This window comes from Sinocyclocheilus anshuiensis, unplaced genomic scaffold (assembly GCF_001515605.1).
Source record: "Sinocyclocheilus anshuiensis isolate Anshui unplaced genomic scaffold, SAMN03320099.WGS_v1.1 scaffold2081, whole genome shotgun sequence".
NCBI classification, from domain to species: Eukaryota; Metazoa; Chordata; class Actinopteri; order Cypriniformes; family Cyprinidae; genus Sinocyclocheilus; species Sinocyclocheilus anshuiensis.
Window position 1 is genome coordinate 6,973 of NW_015548360.1, and position 20,133 is coordinate 27,105.

A 20,133-nucleotide genomic window follows, 5' to 3' on the forward strand; every position below is an offset into this window, starting at 1 on the left:
ACAATTTGAGTTGAATTACTGAAATAAATGAACTTTTCCACGACATTCTAATTTATTGAGATGCACCTGTACATCATAATTCCATATAACAAATAAAACATTATGGAAATGTTGCAAAAATATGTAAAAAAAAAACAAAAACAAAAAACCTGACACTGGGTATACAGTGGTGGCCAAAATTATTAGAAGACTAGTATTTTCACCAGCTAAAAATGGTTTCAAGTCAGTTATTTCTTTCTTTTGCTACAGAGACGTACATTCATTTTGCAATTAATTGTAATAATCCAGTGAGAATTTTGTTTGCACAAGGAGTCTGACAACAGCCAGTGCTCCTCACAGAGATCTGATCTCATCATCATCCAGTCTGCCTGGTGTGACATGAAGAAACAGAACAAACTGAGACAGACTAAATCAACATCTCCAAGATGCTTCAAGAGACCTACCTGCAATGCTACCTGAAAAACAATGCGCAAGTGCACCTAGGGCAAAAGCTGCTTTAAACGCAATGGATGGTCACACCAAATGTTGATTTAATTTAGTTAATAGAAGTAAATTGATAAAAAATCTATTCATCATGACATTATTTTTGACAGCATCCTCATTTTACAGCATTTTTACACAAGTGCCTAAAACTTTTAACATTACTGTAGCTTTGCAGGTAGGTTTGTTGAAGCATCTTGGAGACGTTGCCACAGTTCTTCTCAGTTTGTTCTGTTTCTTCACGTCATTCCAGACAGACTGGATGATGAAGAGATCGCCTGATGTTTTATATATTTAATTGTTCGTGCTAATTTTTATTATTTTTAATTTAGATAAACTTCGAGTAAGTGTATATGGCAACAAAATATGGGTATATATTGGCTGACATTTTATATATTTAATTATTCTTGCTAATTTTTACTATTTTTAATTTAGATCAACTTTAAGTAAGTGTTGGATGGCAACAAAAGTAATCTTAAAAAACATTAATTATATATATATATATATATATATACAGATATATTATATATATAATATATCTGTAATATATAATTATATATATATATATATATATATATATATATATATATATATTTTGTGTTCACACTTTTAAGGAGCCAGGGAGGTTGATGCACACATGTGAACAACAAGACCAGACACTGAGGAAGGGATGTGATGGTGGCTTTATACCGGGCTTGATTGGTGTTATTGATATAAAGAAAAAAAATTCACAAGCATAGTTGTGCTAGGTTGGTTACTGAAAGAAGTTGTGCTAGGTTGGTTACTGTTAGTTATTTACTAAAAATGCAAGTGATGGGGTGTGTACATGTTTCAAGTTTTCTGCAGGCACAGATTCTGTGTGGATCTGCGTTTTCTGCAAAATCATGCAAATGTAATCAATTCAAAATGCATTTGAAAGCTGTGAAAACATGTTCCCAGAACTTAACACAGATTTTTTTTCCTGATACATTCATTACATATTTTTTAATTCTACTCACCACGCTGACTTTGAAAGCGTAAAGGAGATCAAAGGGCAGAGCGGCAACCAGGTCGATGATGAACCAGGTGGTCATGTAATGGATGCAGATCAGCCGCGCATCGAAGATCACCTGCCCCGACTTACTCACGTACGTAGTGCGGAAACTGAACACGATATCTGGTGAAGCAACAGACAGAGTAGAGTCAGCATCTTTACAAAGTACTCTATCAGCATAATCTCAATGAATGACAGTGTGTCCACTAAAGCATTTATAACAGCAAAAATGCTTTTCTCCTAGCTATATAACAAGCGGGTTGTTATCGCAGACTAACAATAGGAAAATGAAAAATTCATGCGCTGTCACCAAATCTGAACACCGGGCGTTCTAAATAGAGGCATTATCAGGGTCACAAAGCCAAACCAAAGTTCAGGAACAGTGTTAAAATACATTAAAGGTCATCCTTATATTGTATTACACTAAACTGAAATCAGTAACATATGTTTCATTCACATTTTAATTCATATTTAAATCACATGGGATCAACATCCTTTACTCTTAAATTGTGAACGATCTGTCAACAGAAACATCTATTTAAGCTCAAAAATCAAAGATGCAGGCAATATAAATAAAAGCACAATTTGAGGAGCACAGCATGTGTGTTTCTTGAAAGAGTTCAGGATCAGTCATGGAAAGAAACTCAAATGTCAAACGTCTTAAAGAATATTATTTGTTTCTGTAAAAATTGCCCTTTTAATTCCTGCAATGCAATTACATTTTTTTCTAAATAGCAGGAAACTAAAGGAGAATGATATGTTCCCCTGTGGCAGCGCTGTACCACAGAGGGTTAATGGAAGATGTCAAAGAGCCTGAAATCAATTTAAAGACCTGATTATAATCATGTGTAAAGACATACATGTGATAGAACAAAGATAATGTCATAAATCATAATCAGGCTCACAGTGAAAAACATACTACGTAATTGACCGATTAAATATAATGTCAAAGATCAAAATTGGATTCTCTTACCAATGATGAAAAGAATCTCAACGGCAATGTCAGTGACAGTGGTGCTACGTGTCAAGTCCTGATCACCAATAAAACAAACGTTATACGGCACCGTCACAGCGACATAGAATGTAGCCAGAAGGATCAGCCAATCCCAGCCTGCCTTGAAGGTGCTGAAGTGGAGAAGAATGAATTTGGACTTCTTGGCATCAGCGACTTTATATTCAGGAAGAGCTGGTGGATCACCAAAAACATTCTAGAAAGAGCGAGAACAATTATGGTAAAGTCACTGGTTCTGTTTTGTCTTTCAGTTTCTGTATTTTTCTCTTCCCTTAGTATTTGAATGGTCTCACCTTGTTAAGTTTGATTTTACTTTGTTTTTGACGGTTATGCAGGTGTCCTGAAATATGGTAGAGAACTGTGCTAGATCGCAGCCGCGTGGAGCCAAACGGAGACCCGCCCTTGACCTTCTCGCGGCGGCACTCTGAGGAAAGGTTGGACTGTTGTTATGAAAGTCAAGGGCAATGTTGGATACAATCCATCAAGAAACAAAAACAAAATAAATTCCATTAATTCATAAAGACACCAACACCAGAGGACACAGTAAGCAAATTCCTGTGGTACTGAGGTTGTTGTATATTATGTTTTTGCATTTCTTTTTACTTATTTTAAAATAAAATAAGCAAAATGAATCAAATAAAAAAACACCGGAATAACTCAAGCTTTGCAGCATTATATTGACTAGAGCTGGTATTGGTATGATACTTGAAATAACAAGCAAGATACATGGCCAAGTAACTATGAAAACTTCTAAGCCATCATCCCCTAACGTCTTGAATTCCTGCTCCAAAAATGTTATGTACACAGAAAAATAATTGCATTGGTTTGGATGAAAGTGTATAATTCAGAGAGTGGTTTTTGTTGCTTTGTGAAGAAAAAGCCTTTTCATCAATACTTCCATGCATTGAGGGCAGTTTTATTCAAAGTGGCCTGTTTTTCTTCTATTGCCCTCCATACTGCTGTTACACAAAAGCTGATGTGACACAAGAATAACTTCCTTTCTGCTGGTGACCTGCTTTACACCAGTGCTTTCCGCTAGTTGGGGCTCTGCTGCCAGAATGTTCTCATTCCCATGTTGAACACATATGTTTCAGCTGATCGAGTGACTGCTAAATACTGCAGTAGGTTCATTTGATTTAGTCTTTGAGGTCTTGAACTAAACCAGTTAGATAAGAGGACATCCTAGACTGGAGATGTAAGTCCACATGAAATGGTTTAACAAATGCAGGTTTCTTTCCTGTGTTGATGCATTTCCAAAGTACAGAAGTGTTTTAGCATAGATTGTTTTAAGAAGCCAAACCTAATCTGAAAATCTAAAACTTTGCTGCTGAAAATAACAAAACATATCAAAACAAAACAAAAACCACTATGGATTACTATAACCTGAACAACCCAACCTTCAAACAGAAAACCTGAAACTTTGCTGCCAAATTGCTGAAAATAAAGTAGCTAAAAGTATGGCGAGCTCAATGAACAATACTTCAATCTCCACTAAAAACACTTTGGAGGAAATAAGAATTAATACATGTTTATATTTTGCATGCATTTTCTTTTCTAATTGTAGTGGACAGCACATTCCAGGGCCCAGTTTATGGTGGGGCCCCTCTCTGACCACAATAGTGGATAAAGGTTTGCTACATTTTGATTGGATCTTGGTGGACTAACGTAAGCAAACTGTCCAACACCATCAGATAAAGATGCCAGGACAACAACCAGATACCTCTTAGAGGGCAAGAAGAAGACCTTTGGTACAAAGCCTGGGAAGGACAGGACTTCTCATTGGTCAAAATGCAGTTTCTGCCCTTCACCCACCAACAGACAGATTCCTATAAAACATCAAGTTTTGGCCTGTGACTGCCATAAAAATGCCTTAGGACCTCTGTACACAGCAGCAGTGGGTGAAACAAAGAGAGATCACAGAGGTCCATCCAAATACATTCATAACTATGTTCTCAAACCTTAAACTGATGCAAACTACAACACATCTTATACTTATTCAGAGAAATAAGTATTCTCGGTGACAGCGACGTGTAGTGCAACATCTTACACAAACTCAGCTGTTAATGGACAAATGAATGCATGCATGACAGTTCAATCTTCTTCCATCATGTTTGGACTTAATGTGTTCGTAACATTGCCAAAGATATTCTGGTTGTGTTTGGGAAGTAAATAATGCATTGGTAAAGCTTTAGTGACACTTTTCTAAATGTGTGTTTGGACTATGCAAATAAGTTCAACAGGAGGCAAGAAGGGTGTGCCACACCGTGTCCCCCCACTCCGATGGAAACAGCCAATCACAGCACGGAAATGGAGAAGTGCCAGATTGCAATCTTCTCCTCATCGGAAAGGGATAAAGGTACATTCCCAAAAGACACTCCTTGTTCTGAGTCTCCGGCCTGTTTCAGGGAAGGCAGCAACAGACACAACCGTTCGGAGCCTGCGGCCCACTACAGGGGACGGCAACCGATACCTCCGTTCTGAGTCTGAGTCCTGCGATGGAAAGACATTAACAGATCAACAAGTTATGAGTCTGAGTCCTGTCACGGAAAGGACACCAACAGAGCAAATTCTGAGTCTGAGCCCTGCAAAGGAAGGGACACTAACAGATCAACAAGTTCTGAGTCTGAGTCCCGAAAGGGAGAGACACTAACAGAAAAACTGAAGTTCTGAGTCTGAGCCCCACAGTGAGACAATAACAGATCAACCTCCGTTCTGAGTCTTTCATCCAGAGAGACTGTAACAGATACCGGTTCGGAGCCTGCGGCCCACTACTTGTGAGGCATCAACAAATACGACCGCATTCTGAGCCTCCAGCCTGTGAGAAGAGAGATATTCTACGTTTAGAGCCTTCGCCTAGCGAGACAACAACAGATGCAGCACATCCTGAGTTTCCATCCTAGAGAGACAAAGTGGATTGACCAAGTTCTGAATCTCTAGCCCAGAGAGGCAAAAGACACAGACATTTGCAACAAGGTTAAGCTCCGGCGAGCAAACCTTCACTTTAAGGTACTTTTGCTTGCGTGTTCCAGGCAAGGACCTTCAGGGCCACATCTGTGTGTTCCAGATTTTAGGACCCTTTGGTGCTTCAGGAGATCAGCATCCTACAGTGCTTCGTGTTCAAGACTGCTGAATCGGATTCCTGCTCCTTTCCCCACTGCATTGTTACTAGCACAACCAGTGGATGAAGTCACTGTCACAGGACTGCTCACTCAACCACAGAGAACATAACTATCACTTATCCAACCTCTTCCAGAGACCTTGGCATTGTTGTGTATTATCAGTATATGATTATTCTAATTTGCATTAGATGTTATATAGCTGATTGCAGTTGATAACAAATAATCTTTCACAGATTTGTTTGATGCATAATAAGGTTGTTCACCTTATTTGTTTTAGAGTAGCAACAGTTTATCTTCCAGATAACGTAGCTCTGATATAGCAACACCCAACATAATCACTTGCATTTTATGCATCTTATGCACTTTATTCCTTTTTTGTTTATGGTATTCATTTAGAAGTTGTTGATTACTCTTGTCTATCTTTTGTTAACAAAATCTATTTTATTACACTTGTGTCTTCCTTGTGTTGATGATACAGAAAGAGGTTCTACAAGTTAGGGATCCCACCAATCTTTCTTATGGGATGTACTCATAACCACACCTTAAGTGACATGTGATCCAAATATCATAACGTCATTGGTGACGTGAGTACCCATCACTACACTATTTCGCCTCCCTAGGTTGGCGAAAGCAAATTCACTGCATAATCAACATACAGAATTTGTTTTGACTGTGTTAGTAATTGTTGGTAGCAAAAATAAAAATGAAAAACAAAAAGTGCCAGCAGGAGTACTGTAGTGCAATGGTTACACTGTTAGAGACAGAGACAAAAACATATGAAATGTGTGGCGTCTCTGTGGATATTGACCAGTAATGTATGTGTGTGTGTGTACGAATGTGTAGTATGTAGCATTTTTAAATCAGCCAGCTGAGGAAACAATCAGACAGCCAGGCTGCCAGTCTCGATTGCCAAGGGCAACAGGGGAAAAATGTCACTCATTGCAACCCTGCCGAACAAGGTACCAAGGGAAACCAAAGCAGGAGTAGGAAAAGGACTGAAGGGATGGAGCGATAGACAGACAGAGAGAAACATGGATCGAGAAAGAGAGGTGAAGGGCTAGGAAGTGAGAGAGAAAGCTGGGAAGCTGGTTATTAGAGAGGGATAGAGATCACTTCAGCCTGCAGGGCCTGAGGAGGAGAGGGGCGACAGAAACTCATCCATAAAAGGCTGCAGTCAGCAGGGAGACCAGCGGCATAACACTTATTATAGATCCTAATAAATGTACTCCCAATTTACTAGCAGCACAGGTCACGTGAAACACAGAGAAGGAGGGAGAGAGAGAAAGGAACAAAAGGCAAAAGTGTGAAAAGAAAAAAAAGAGTAGGACAGACACAGTTGCACTGGGATTCCCTTTGGTGCTTGAGGCCAATATCTGATCTGGATTCTCAGTCACACAATAAACAGACAGTTTTTTATCCCGCCTCACCTTAACGAGATGAGCACAAAATGGGATCATATGAGGGTTTTTCTTACACGACTGACACATTTGGCCCTGTGGACTGTGAAATAAAATCCCTTAAAACAAATTTTTTTACTCTCACTAGTTTAATTTGTCTAGCAACAATCTTCAGCCATGTATATACATGAACTGTCATTTTTGAAAGCCATTTTCTCCACAACTTAAATTGTGGGTTGTATTTAACAGCATTCTGTAGTAGAAATTATCAATTTTTTTTGCATAATTTGATAAAAATACAGCTTAACTGAAATTGAAGCATAATAAAAAATATTTACCTTATTTTTCCACACATCATATGGTTCATGATTATGCTGGTACACTGCTGTTTCCATGGTAAACAGTAAACTACATTTTGATCATTCATATTTTGATTTCATATTTTAAGATTTAGTCTTTTTTTTTAGTTTTGGTTTTCTTTTAGTTTTTAGTTTTTAGGACATGTCTGGGAACAATAAAATGATATAAAAAAACTACAAAAAAACATATACAAGGCATTAAAAAATAAATGAAGTCATGGTAAAAAAAAAAAGTTAAAATCATTTAATAAAAATCTACCCCTAGTACATCAAGTTGGATGTAGTGGAAGAAACATCCATGAATATTATTTCAGAGAAAAAAAAGTAAAGAATATCTTGGCATCCAGAAATTAATGCTCACACATAAACTCATTCATCACGTACAAACCTTCTTTCTTCTCCTCAAGTATAGATTTGGCTTTGGTATCAGTGACGTCTTTAAAAGAGGCAAGGAAGAGGACCACATCTCCCTTCTCATTCTTGATAGACACAATATCCAGCAGACACCAGAACACACTACCTGCAGTGGAATTGAGAGAGGCAAAATACATAAACACATACATATACAGACAGTAAGAGACATTCACACTGTAAAACATGACAATGAGCAAAGTCACACTGAAGAGCTACTGCTACCTGACTTGACCCTGATGTCACTAAGGCCACTCCGGCTATATGATAATGTCAACCAATATCTACTTAAGCATTGTTTTAGCAAATATGCATCAAATCCTGATCCACTTCCCTGCCCTTTTTTAGTTGGATATACTGTGTCCTTAAATATGTTGCATTATAGAAGTAAAATGGGTTGCAATTCACACTGGCTTTAAATAGAATTTCTGCACTGAATAAAACTAGTTAATTTAGTTGTTACCACAGGAAGCACATTTTTAGCTTACTTGGCAAAACATTACTTCCAGTCTATTTAAAGTGTTAAAAAACCTGAAACAAAAGAGACCAGTACATCCAAAAAGAGCAGCACCATTATGGTATCCAATTCCCATGTAGGTGTGTGTGTGAATGCTTGTTTGTCTGTGAGTATTGAGCGGTGTGGGTGTTAGTGTGCGACAGGGCATTTATATGTGTGTTTAGCTATGTGTGCGTCTGTGTGTGTGTTTCTCTCTCCACCAGTAGCTGTTACTGGAAGCCTCTAGGGGAATTCCATCTGATTGCTCACAGCTGGAGTAGTCTTTGTCAAATCTCTCATTTCCTCACGAAAAAGCCTCACCATTATGGAGAAGAAAAAGGGGATGAAATAACGCTCTCTAGAACAAGTGTGCTGGAGATATTCCATTCAATATAGAACAAAGGGGGAGAGGAGAATGAGCACGAGGAAAAGGTACAGGGAGGTGTTAAAACGCCACACCATCGTTTGAAGATGTACCTGAATATAATATAATACACAGACATGTACTGCAGTCAGTGGTACCATAATGAATACCATATTTATAAACCATTGTGTGTACATATTACTTAAATGTACAGTACTTCATTGTACACCATTGTACCACTATGGTACCCACTCAAAAATAGTACTATGGTACTTTTTAGTTACTAATCCAGCGAAAGGAAAAGAACATTCATTTTGACTTATCTTAAATCTCAAAATTTACCATTTCAGAGAAAAATAAAGTGTGGAAGGGAGTGAGATATAACATATTAAGGAAAATTATTCTTAAAATTTGCATTTGAAGGGTTGAAAGTGTGGTGTATGCAGGGCCGGATTTACGCATAGGCATTCTAGGCATTCCTCCCTATCTTCCAGGGAGGGCCCAAACACAATGAAGGGATAAATAATATTTGTTATACTATGGGATATCTACAACAGTAAAAGAACCAAAAACCCAGAAGACATTGAGGCAATAAATATAACAAACAATAGGGTAAAAATGACAAACTATTTCCATGTCTTCAACCTTTTTTATTTACAGAAATCACACTTTCTTTCTCCCGTTCTCTCTCACAGACGCACACACAGACACGCTGTCACGTTGCACACACACACGAGGGACGAGGAGACGCTGGAGAATATGTTGACAAGACTTTATTTGCACCAAGGAACCAAGGGAGACGAACACAGGAAGACGTTCCACGAAGACGTACAACTGCGGACAGAGAACTTGGGACTGGGAACACATTTTATACACACACACAGACATGGGGAGCAGTACACACACAAAACATGGAACAGAGTCTGACACACGCATTGTCATCAGCGCTGCCCCGCGAATTTATCAATAAAAGAGTTTTGCAGCTGAAAAGCTACATGACATTTCTCAGTAGCGAGGCTCTTGAAGCAGTTTAACTTAAAGATTGGCTATTAGTAGACGCTGCTGCTGAATACTGCTGAGAGACGCAAGTATTCACATGCACTTAATCTCTCTCTCTCGATTGTGACTCCAGGCCGTTAAAATTATCAGAGAAATAATGCACTTCCGAAGTGGTTATGTGGCCACGTCGCCGCGCCTATTAATAGAATGAAATGCAATTTGTTTGAATTCTCAAACAAATTAAGAATCTACATTCGATTTTTATTGACTGAACGCAAGCGCTTATTGCGATAGAAAACACTGTAACGGTTTCCACTGATTAAGAAATATTTTTGTTTGCTTGGGTGGTAATATTAGGCCTATTATATTAATATTATATTAATAATAAAAATTTGTTTTGCCTATGTCACGAAAAGAGGTAAATCCGGCCCTGGGTGTATGACATCCATTTCAATGTTGTCGTAAATTCCACAAATAAACTTGCACACCTGCTGGACTTTAGTTTGTAATCCGACTTTAGAGTCTCTCTGGTGCTTTTGGCCAACCAACTCTAATAAATCTGCTTCTAACAATGGCTAGAGATTTCACTTTGTTAAGGTGTGCTGCAATATCTCCATGTGCTATTACTAGTGATGGATCACACAACTTTCCATGTATTATTACTGGTCTCCTTTTAACGGTGGAACTGCTGCTAATAGTTTTACAGGGATGGCAAAATTCCCAAGATCAATGCAAATGAAACTCAACCTGACACATCTAGCATTTGTCAAAATGCATTACATGTGTTTTTACATGTACAACAAGCTTTGCAGCAACATCACCAAGGACTTTTTTCTTCTCACCATTCTTTTTGTAGAACATTATCTCCTCCTTGAGCTCGCTACGTTCCTCAAGCGCAGAATCCACGTGAAGAATGATGTGCTCGCTGGTCTCCGGCCCATACAGAAACTTGCATGCGCAGCTCTGCTGCATGACCTCAGTTCGGGCAAATCCAGTAAGCTCACAGAATCCATCCGAGCAGTACACGATCGGGAAGCCTTTGGACACTTGTGCATTGGCCAGGATGAAGTTGCTGTCTGTTAGAAACATAACATCAAGCAAAAAATTTTAGCTTACTAATGTTTATTGTTACTGGTTATTCCTTATTCAATTTTAACCAGATGCTCCCATTGGATTTTAGTTTGCTGTTTTACTACAGGCCATGTTGGCATAAATTTCTTATTACAGCATAGGGACAAATCAAGTGCAAAGATGCCCTGTTATGTTCACTAAACCACAGTTGTTTGTTATCTGTTCAGTTACACTCTTTTACAGTACCTTTAAATCTCTTGAAACAAAACTTGTGAAGTCTAAATCTTTTCAAGCAAGCTGAAGTTGATGCAGCTTGGTTGAATCATCAGAGCACAAATGACTGAACGCTGGAAATTGATGCTGAATATACAAGAATGCTGTAATGCTTCCATCCATCAATTTCCATACCCAAAAAAGTGCTTTGTAGACTACAAATAATCTAAAATACAGCAGCACAGGCACTTTTATGTTGAATATATACAGTTCATATCTGTGTGTGTGTTTAAAATCAAAAAATCTAATACATTGATTTAGTGCTCAAAGAATTATTATCAATGTTGAAAACAGTTGTTTTGCTTATTATTTCAGGATTCTTTGATAAAACATTTTTAGAACATTTTTAAAAAGTTTACAGTTTTTGTAATTTACAATTGAATAATTGAGCTAAGTAAACTATTAGTATAAGTTTGTATAAGTTAGTTTGGTTTGGTTTAGTTTTAATGCTTGAACATGCTTTTCTTTTACCTAATTTAATTGGTTAATTCAGTTATGTTTTATGACTTCACTGGATCATGTCTCTAAAGCATTGTAAGTCACATGACCTTGCATGACATGTCTTAGACAGAAAGCTTCAGCTGCGCTTCATGTGAAAGGCTTTGTTTTGATTTCATTACATAACCAATTTCCTGCCTGGATAATTTTTTGGTATTCCGACACTTGTTTTATTGTTTTACCCTGTCATTGTGTCAAAACAGATTAATAGCATCCATGCATTATAAATGAATACAACAACGCTGCCTTGTAAACGTTTCTCGAAGGACAGCCTTCGCGAGCCTCATCCCTGAATCCCCAGACTAACACGCACAAGCATTATTAAACACTGGCATTTATGAGAAACGTTCACGTGGCGAGGAGACAGACATTTGGGACTGAACAACTTTACTGAGACTTGTTCTGCTCGCATAAGCAAAAGTAAAGTTAGGCACTCATTTATAATATCGTACGTGTTGGAGGGTCAGACCCAGAGAGATATGAGAAGAGGGACGATGAGAGAGAAATAATAGCAAAAAAATAAAATCTAAATGGCAGTGAAAAGAAAGCTGCTGAGAGAGACAGAATGAGAAAAGGTGAAAGAATACAGAGAAGTAAAGAAAAGAGAGTAACAATTCATAAGTGCTGTTTGGCTGACAAGCACCATTTAGACAGCAGAATGAACTGTGAAACGTTCTTTATCGGCACCAAACAGTCATTGACCCAAAATGGTAATAATCAAGCACTAAATTAATTGGATTTTCTTAAAGGGCACATTCCCTTTAAAGACATTTACTCCACACAAAAATGAAAATTCTGTCATCGTTAACTCACCCACATGTCGTTCCAAATCTGTATGACTTTTCTTTCTTCTGTGGAGCACAAAAGAAGATATTTTGAATAATGTTTTGGTTCCCTTTGTATGGACAAAAAATACAAGTCAATGGGAACTAAAAATGTTTGGTTATCATTATTCTTAAAAATATCTTTGTGTTCAGCAGAATACAGAAAGTAATACAGATTTGGAACGATGTGGGTGAGTTAATGATCTTTGATCTCTAATGATCTCTAATAATCTTTCATTTTTGGGTGAATCCCTTTATGAGTGCATGTCAGGGAGTTGCTGTGCACATGTAACAATAGCAAAGACACACAAACTCTCCAGTATAAAACCTCAAGCAAACATTCAATATATTAATTGGGCATAATTCTCTGAGATCTACAGAATCCCAGAGATTCCCCTCTACTATTATGAACACTAAATTAATTTTTTTAGTGAATAAAAAATTTTCTATAACAGATTTCAGTTTTTGCATGCTGAATTAATAGTAGTCCAAATGCGTAATATTGCCCATTTAATTATAATATTGGCAATAAAATTAAAATAATTACGGGCTTATCAATATTTTTAATAACAGAATTTCAATAACAGAATTAAACTGTGGATTTCTTTTTTTATTGATCAAACCAACAATGTCAAAAAGTGATTTAAAAAAAAAGAACCTTCCCCATTTAAATGTTAGCAAATACATTATAAGCAGATACATTTTATAACATCTCTCACTAAAAGTCTTTGTGAAGAAGTGTGACTGTTACCAGATTTAACAGGTGAAATTATCAGGTTCTTTATTAAAACACTGTAACTCTTATGATCAGTTTCATGGGTTCGGCTCCTATCCTAGGCAGATAATGTAACACCTATTTAGTATAATTCATAAGAGTGTGCACAAAACAGTGTTATTTTAGTATCAGTGAGCTACCATTATAGTTTTATTACAATATTGAATTAATTTTTCAATTTTAATATTTACTTTAATTTTTTTTGTCAATATGTCTCTATATAGCTTTAGTTATTTTAGTACATCAAGTTACTCTGAAAATGAGAAATGTTACGTTGGCAACTGGCAATTTTTTTTTCTTTTTTTTTTCTTCAGTTAATATTTATATTATTTTAGGCAACAAAATTTTTTTTTTTCTATGATTTTAATTTTAGTTAACTATAAATAACCCTGGCTCAAAATAGAGGAATTTTCTTCTGATATCCTGCATAACCTATTATGTGTACGCCCATCTGATGTGGCTTTGATTAAGCACTGTGACAGAACCAACAGAGCAAAAACATACAAAAATAATGACTGAAAACAGTTGCTATGAATATTTTCACAATGACTGACATTGATGCATGCTGAAGTGGCCCTACTAGCCATACTTGTTCTGCAGTCTAAAGACGACAGCACATCCCAGAAGAGAAATCTCTCTATCTTACTGTCCATCTACTCACTCCCAGGTCATAACCTTTCGGCCAGCAATACGACAACAGCTGAAAATACCTACTTGTTCATTCAAAACTGGAGCTGAGTGTTTGTCTATTTCTAAGCATATTTGTGTTTTCTCTAAATATATGCATACAGTGTATATGTTTGCTGTGCAAAATGCATCCTTATCCTATCCTCAGGCATGTTTTCATGTGTGCACCGTCACAGACAGCGTGTACAAGCAAAAAAAATAAAAAATATAAATATAAATAAATATCGTCTCTCATTTCCATACCAGACCTCATGTGGTTTACTCTGTCAGTTTATGTTTAATTGGACAGATTGAATCCAGACTGTAAAAACAGGGTGTGTGTGTGTTTATCCAAGAAACTGCATATCTACTCTGAAAAACATGTAGAAAGATGGAGGGGGAAAAAAGGGGTGAGGCAGGAGAGAGAGGGGGAATGTCCACATTTCTCGTCTGCCCCAGATTGTTGTATAAAACACACACACACTTCCTCCCTCTGTCCCCCTCTTGTGAGTCTATGTCCCAAACAGGAACACCTGAGAGCTATTTAAAGAGGCAGTATGATTAGTGAGGGGAGGAAGAATGCAAGGAAAAGAGGAATGATGAGAACAACTGGTTGAGATAGAGGGAGAGATGTTTGAGGGAGGGAATGGCAGGACAGATGCTGGAATCTTCTATTGCAATGCAGTCTTGCATTTGAAGCCTCTTTTTGCATTAAATAGAGACTCAAGGTTAGAACGGACACTGGATGTGAGCTTTACATGAATGACGAATACTCTAGTCTATGAGAAACACGATCTGAACACTGTTACTATAATACTTTTATTCTTCCTGCAGTAAATAGTATGTTTTTTCAGCATGCAATTCTACTATGTCTCAATGTGCAGTATCACACTGCATGAAATACTGTACCCTACGATGCAATGTGCTAAACCTGACCTTTCGTGGACTCAATACTTTTTTTGAAACAATCAAAACATCGTTAACATCAATAGTTGAAGCTGTAATTTCTGCGTCACTACTGGCACAAAACAGAATAGCAAAAATTATGACTTAAAGGGACATTCCATCCTAAAAATGGAAATTATGTAATTATTTACTCAACCTCACATCATTCCAAACCTGTCTGTCATCAAACACCGTGTCAAAAAGTACAAAAATCAAGAAGATTTCAGTGGGTTTTGTCTGTACAATGAAAGTCAATTTAAATTAGACATTTCAAAGTAGAATAACTGGCTGTAGCATTGTTTTTCAGAGATTGTGTGCAATTTTGGTAATTGTGTGCCTTAGTACAATCAAAACATCACTTATAGAACTTCAATTTAAAAGAAAATAAGAACAAAATTACCATTTTCATTTTCCAAAGTCATAACTAGACATATCTCTCTGAATTCAATGCAATGACAACTATGCATTGTTTTCATACTGCTTCACATACTATTTGTAAAAAACAACAGACGGCGTACAGTATACTGTGCACAATAAGCTGTACACTAGTATTCTAAGTGTAGGACACATCCTTCAAACTCTTAAGGTATAGAGAGCTTATGATTAAGTGTGTTTTTAGCTCAGCCTTGATTTTGCTGGCTTGAGATCTTGACTGCCTTTTTGTTCTGAATCCTATTTCCTTGAAAGAATGCATTAATGCATCATGTATAACGTCTTGCGCTGACATCTGAGAACAGGTTTGAGCACAGATAAAGGAGAAAACATTTAAATTCTTCACTGATATGACCTAAGTATGTTTTTATGTATAATAGACTCCTGAATCTCAGTAAAAACTACCGTTTTAAATACTCCAGGCTAATGAGCTCTACTGGCATGGAGCTGACAAGATACTAAAAACCATCTGCATATGGTGCTAAAATCCTTTCAGCAATAAGCAAAGCAGCAATAGGAAGAGTCTAAAATGGCTCCATCACATATAATAATTTCAACCTTTTTATTTCACTAATCTGTTGTGGTTACATAATCTTTTGTCACAGTCTCAGCAGGGTCCTTCAAATTTAGTTTCAATTCATGCTTCGTGCCAGAGCACACAAAAGTATTCTCTGAATGTTAATAAGACAAAGGAAGATGGCAAGGTCTGAAAGTCTAGACTGGCACGATTCCAGAATTCCATTCTCGGAGACTTTGGAACAGTAAGCGGGAGTTCTATCTGTATTCTGGTCTGATCCGTGTAGATAACCCTTCTGAAATTGCAGAGTGCATCCTCACAGTGTCCTGTTTCCACCATCCAATAATGTCAACATGTAATACGCAAAGGTTCTTCTTTCTTCGTTCTCTTTAGACCATGTTCTGCTGCTTCATTTCCCTGCATGCTTTCTTTAGCCCGTCCATCTTTTTTTGCTTTCCCTCTTAGGCATCCAGTCCCTCTCTCTCTTCCCTAATGATGACTGATGAGCTCAGTTTCAGCTCTGTGTGAAGTTCAGTGAACAACAGAAGAACAGCACACTGACATCTCTATCCCAAGTTCAAACAACAGACACGCATTGTTCTCCCAGTCTAGAGCCTCAATTTTACCGTCTTTCAGACCTATAGATCTGTTCCAAACTGGAAGAGGTGCAGCAGACATGCCAATTTCCTTATTTTGTGCCTGATATGTGTTGAGTTCGCTGGCAGTGTGATTATGCATCACATGCAAGAGTGCACCGCTTGAAATATCTCCATTACCTGACTTGGGTGTCTAACCCTGCGCTTCGTAATTTTAGCAACGGAAGCATCTACTTGAAGTGTTCTTTTAAAAGGACTCATCCAAAATTACTCTAAATTACTCTTTCACAGTTAACCACACTCTCTCCTTTTCTTTGGGTAACACACAACTGCAAACACACGCAACTGGCACACACACACTGCTTTACTGTAATTACCCACCATATGCTGTCCTGACAGGTACCTGTGTGAAAAGAGTATTTTGAAGTCTTTCGTCTTGATGGAATATTAACGCATAACAGCAAGCACACACATTAGGATGCTTCAGAGGGGAGTTTAATACATGTATAGCTTCTCTTGACAATAACAAATCAGCAGGCTTTCTTATGTAACTTGGATGTTGCACAAGATTATAAAGTAAAGGGTGTAATTAGTGGTGCTCGCTAAGGAAAGCATCACTTTTCTATTTATCATACGTAAGGTTAGTGATTTTTCAAAAATCTGAACCCAATTATTAAAGGGATAGTTTAATCAAAAAAAGAAGAAAATTCTGTCATCATTTATTCACCCTCGTGTCATTCCAAACATGCATGACTTTCTTTTTTTGAGCAACAAAAGAAGTTGTTTGTCCATACAATGAAAGGTAAAGGAATAGTTCACCCTCAGGCCATTCAAGATGTAGATGAGTTTGTCTTCATCCAAACAGATTTGGAGACATTTAGCATTACATAATCACTTGCTCACCAGTGGACCCTCTGCAGTGAATGGGTACCGTCAGAATCCAAACAGCTGATAAAAACATCAATCCACATGACTCTAGTCCATCATGTGAAGTGAAAAGCTGTGGGTTTATAAGAAACAAATCCATCATGGCATTTTAACTTTAAACTGTCGTTCTGGCCAAAATATCCATAATCCATAACTACACTTCCTCCAGTGAAAATGTCCATCCCCTGTTGTTCTTGCACATAAAAATCCCCCAAAATATTTGTTTAGAACTGTTTTTGCTTGTAAACAGTGCTTTATCTGTGTATATTTCTCTCCTGATTCAAACGTCATGACGTTTTCATTGGAGAAAGCAGCTTTAGGGATTATGAATTCATATTTTAGTTGGAAGCAATGGTTTGAAGTTAAAACATCTTAAAGATGAATTTGTTTATTACAAACATTCAGCTTTTTACTTCACAAGACCTGATGGACTGGAGTGTTGTGGATTACTTGCCAGAATGAGAGCCCAAACAGCTGATAAAAAAACATCACAATAATCCATATTTTCATGTTTTATCAGCTGTTTGGACTCTCATTCCGACGGCACCCATTTACTTCAAAGAATCCATTGCTGAGTAAGTGATGTAATGATAAATTTCTCTAAATCTGTTCCAGTGAACAAACAAACCCATTGACATCCTGAACACCATGAGGGTGAGTAAATTTACAGATAATTTTGGGTGAACTATTGCTTTAATGGGGTGCCATGTTGTTTTGGACCATAGTGACTGTGATTGGATTGGTAAAAACTATTGAAACAGTCTTTAAAATATCTGCAAAATACTTCGGATTGTTTAAGAAAGGTCTAACTTATCATTTTCAACAGGCATATGATACAAATGGGCCAAAATAAAAAAAAGCCAAGCAAGCCATTTCTAGAGACGAGAGTTACACAGAGACCACGTAGCAACCACCTGGAACATGACAGCAATCACCCTGAATATCTTGAAAACCATGAAAACTTTTGCATTGTGGTGGCCAATTTTGTATGGACTAGCATAAAATTTTCCTCACAAATGATTTGACTTTGTACAGCACATACAAAATCAAAACTGGCAACAGCATTTCTGCTTTGGCTTGGGTGCGTGCTCTTTCATTTGTGTCTGTAATATAATGAACACAACATCCACCAACATTAAAAAAAAAAAAAATTCAACCTCTTTGTTAATGCTCTCCACATGTAGGCTACCATTTTTGGAGAGCCACCGTGGATGTCGCCTAATGGGATTTTCCCTGTTATCGCCCCCTGTGTCATTGTTGTCACTTTCCTTTCAATATGACAGGTGCTATTTCCAGCCATTCCTGTGCTATTCTCAGCCATGTTACCTGCGGCAGCCCAAGGTGTGACAGCCATACAGGTAGTCTCCCCTGAAGGACAAACCATAGTCACATGGGTACACGCCATCACGGTTTGGTAATATATGGACCCAGCAGCGCAGAGGACACCATGTCCCTTGAGAAGGATTCCTGTGGTGGGAGCTCTAGCACTAAAATAAAACACAGTCTCGGTTCTCATTTCTCAAACCTTAGACCTAGATGGGGGAAAACAAGTTACCTAAATGTATAATGTGATAAGGCAGGATGGTACAAGTTCTTTCTGTTAGGACACCAAAACAGTTTGGAACAAAGCGATAAAAGCTGACAGGCTTTGCTCTGTGAAATCAGTAAACTTTTATCACACAAAAGAAATCCAGACAGACTCATTTTTACAACCGCACAATACGCCTTGAGATGAAATACCGCCTGACTGTTTTGTGGTCGACCAATTATATTTGATCGATGCTGGTCGTTACCTGGGGCCACGCAAGGGATTTCATCCGGACGTTAAGCGCGTCTTTTTTTGTGCATGATCTGGGCTATTGGTCTGAACTTTAATTAAACAGCCCTCTGATTGTTACTGTTATCTCTACCAACCCTGCTTGAGCTCTATATGAAAAATAAACATTAGGACAGCCAAATTATGCACCACCATCTAAGCCAGTGGATCTGCACATTTTGGAGGTCTCCCTAATCTAACAAACCTGATTCAACTCATCAGATTGTTAGTAGGGCACCTCCAAGACCTGAAATGGGTGTGTCAAATAAGGGAGACATCCAAAATGTGCAGTTCTGTGAGACTGAGAACCACTGATCTAAGCATCAAAGCAGCCTAAGTGCTCTGACAGATCTAACCAAAGGGTTGCCCTTGTGCGCTGTCCATGGTGCTGAGCGAGCAGATGCTCAGTTTGAGAGCAATATTGTGCTTCCAATGCAAAACTCAACAAAAAACACTTGTGGAGAGGCATGGATATATAATGTGCGAAACCCAAATTCAGAAAACAATCTTTAGCACGTAAAAGAATAGAGTTTGTTCCTCTACTTAGGACAAGTACTTTGCACACCATAAAATGCACATTTCTCACAGAAAACAAGCAAAAAAAAATATGCAACGCAATTATGCACACAACACTGAACTTGAACACTGAACTAAAACCATGTAAACATATAAAACAAACAGAGAAGCTTTTAAAGTGTTATTTAGTACTAGTTATAAGCATGGTGTTTTTATTCCTATTTATCTCGAGTTTTTTTCATGATTTATTTGCATTTACTCATTTTGTATTATTCACATGTAAGAAGCTATTTCACTATTGCATGCTCATTTCTAACCCTAATATTATTTAATGAATCATGCTTTTAATGTGGTGTCATAGTAAATATACTGTCAATTTCACTGTGCACTTGCTGTGACAAACATTTGTCTACTCTTCTCAAACGACCAAACTTATTACTGTCTGTCCTGCTTAAGGAAAAACAGTCTCATTAGAAACACCAAACTAGTTTTTGCACACAAATAGGGGAAAATGCCATCGCGGTAACTTACGTGTGCCGTCAAAACGCGTCGCTATAGTATCCAAAAATGTGTTCTGTGGCGCGAGCAATCCTTTCATAACAGGCAT

The 20,133-nt window shown here is 37.6% G+C and overlaps 1 protein-coding gene across 1 annotated transcript; it reads right to left on the reverse strand.

The window, feature by feature from the left end:
• Positions 1-906: 906 nt before the first annotated feature.
• Positions 907-20,133, reverse strand: LOC107656648 (potassium voltage-gated channel subfamily H member 8-like). Its single transcript, XM_016444572.1, has 7 exons — positions 20,058-20,133; positions 10,513-10,746; positions 7,789-7,920; positions 2,819-2,949; positions 2,487-2,721; positions 1,488-1,636; positions 907-954 (listed from the first exon to the last, which is right to left on the reverse strand). Exons 1-7 carry the CDS (start codon positions 20,131-20,133, stop codon positions 907-909), a joined length of 1,005 nt encoding a protein of 334 aa, XP_016300058.1.

What these genes read in the sequence shown, in the direction of transcription:
- LOC107656648 (XM_016444572.1), bottom strand. Translation starts at nt 20,133, where the DNA reads ATGCCTGTTATGAAAGGATTGCTCGCGCCACAGAACACATTTTTGGAT. An exon ending in GACGCGTTTTGACGGCACAC is followed by an intron (nt 10,747 to 20,057) that starts GTAAGTTACCGC and finishes TGTTTCTAACAG; the next exon opens with ACAGCAACTTCATCCTGGCC. An exon ending in AATGTTCTACAAAAAGAATG is followed by an intron (nt 7,921 to 10,512) that starts GTGAGAAGAAAA and finishes ATTCCACTGCAG; the next exon opens with GTAGTGTGTTCTGGTGTCTG.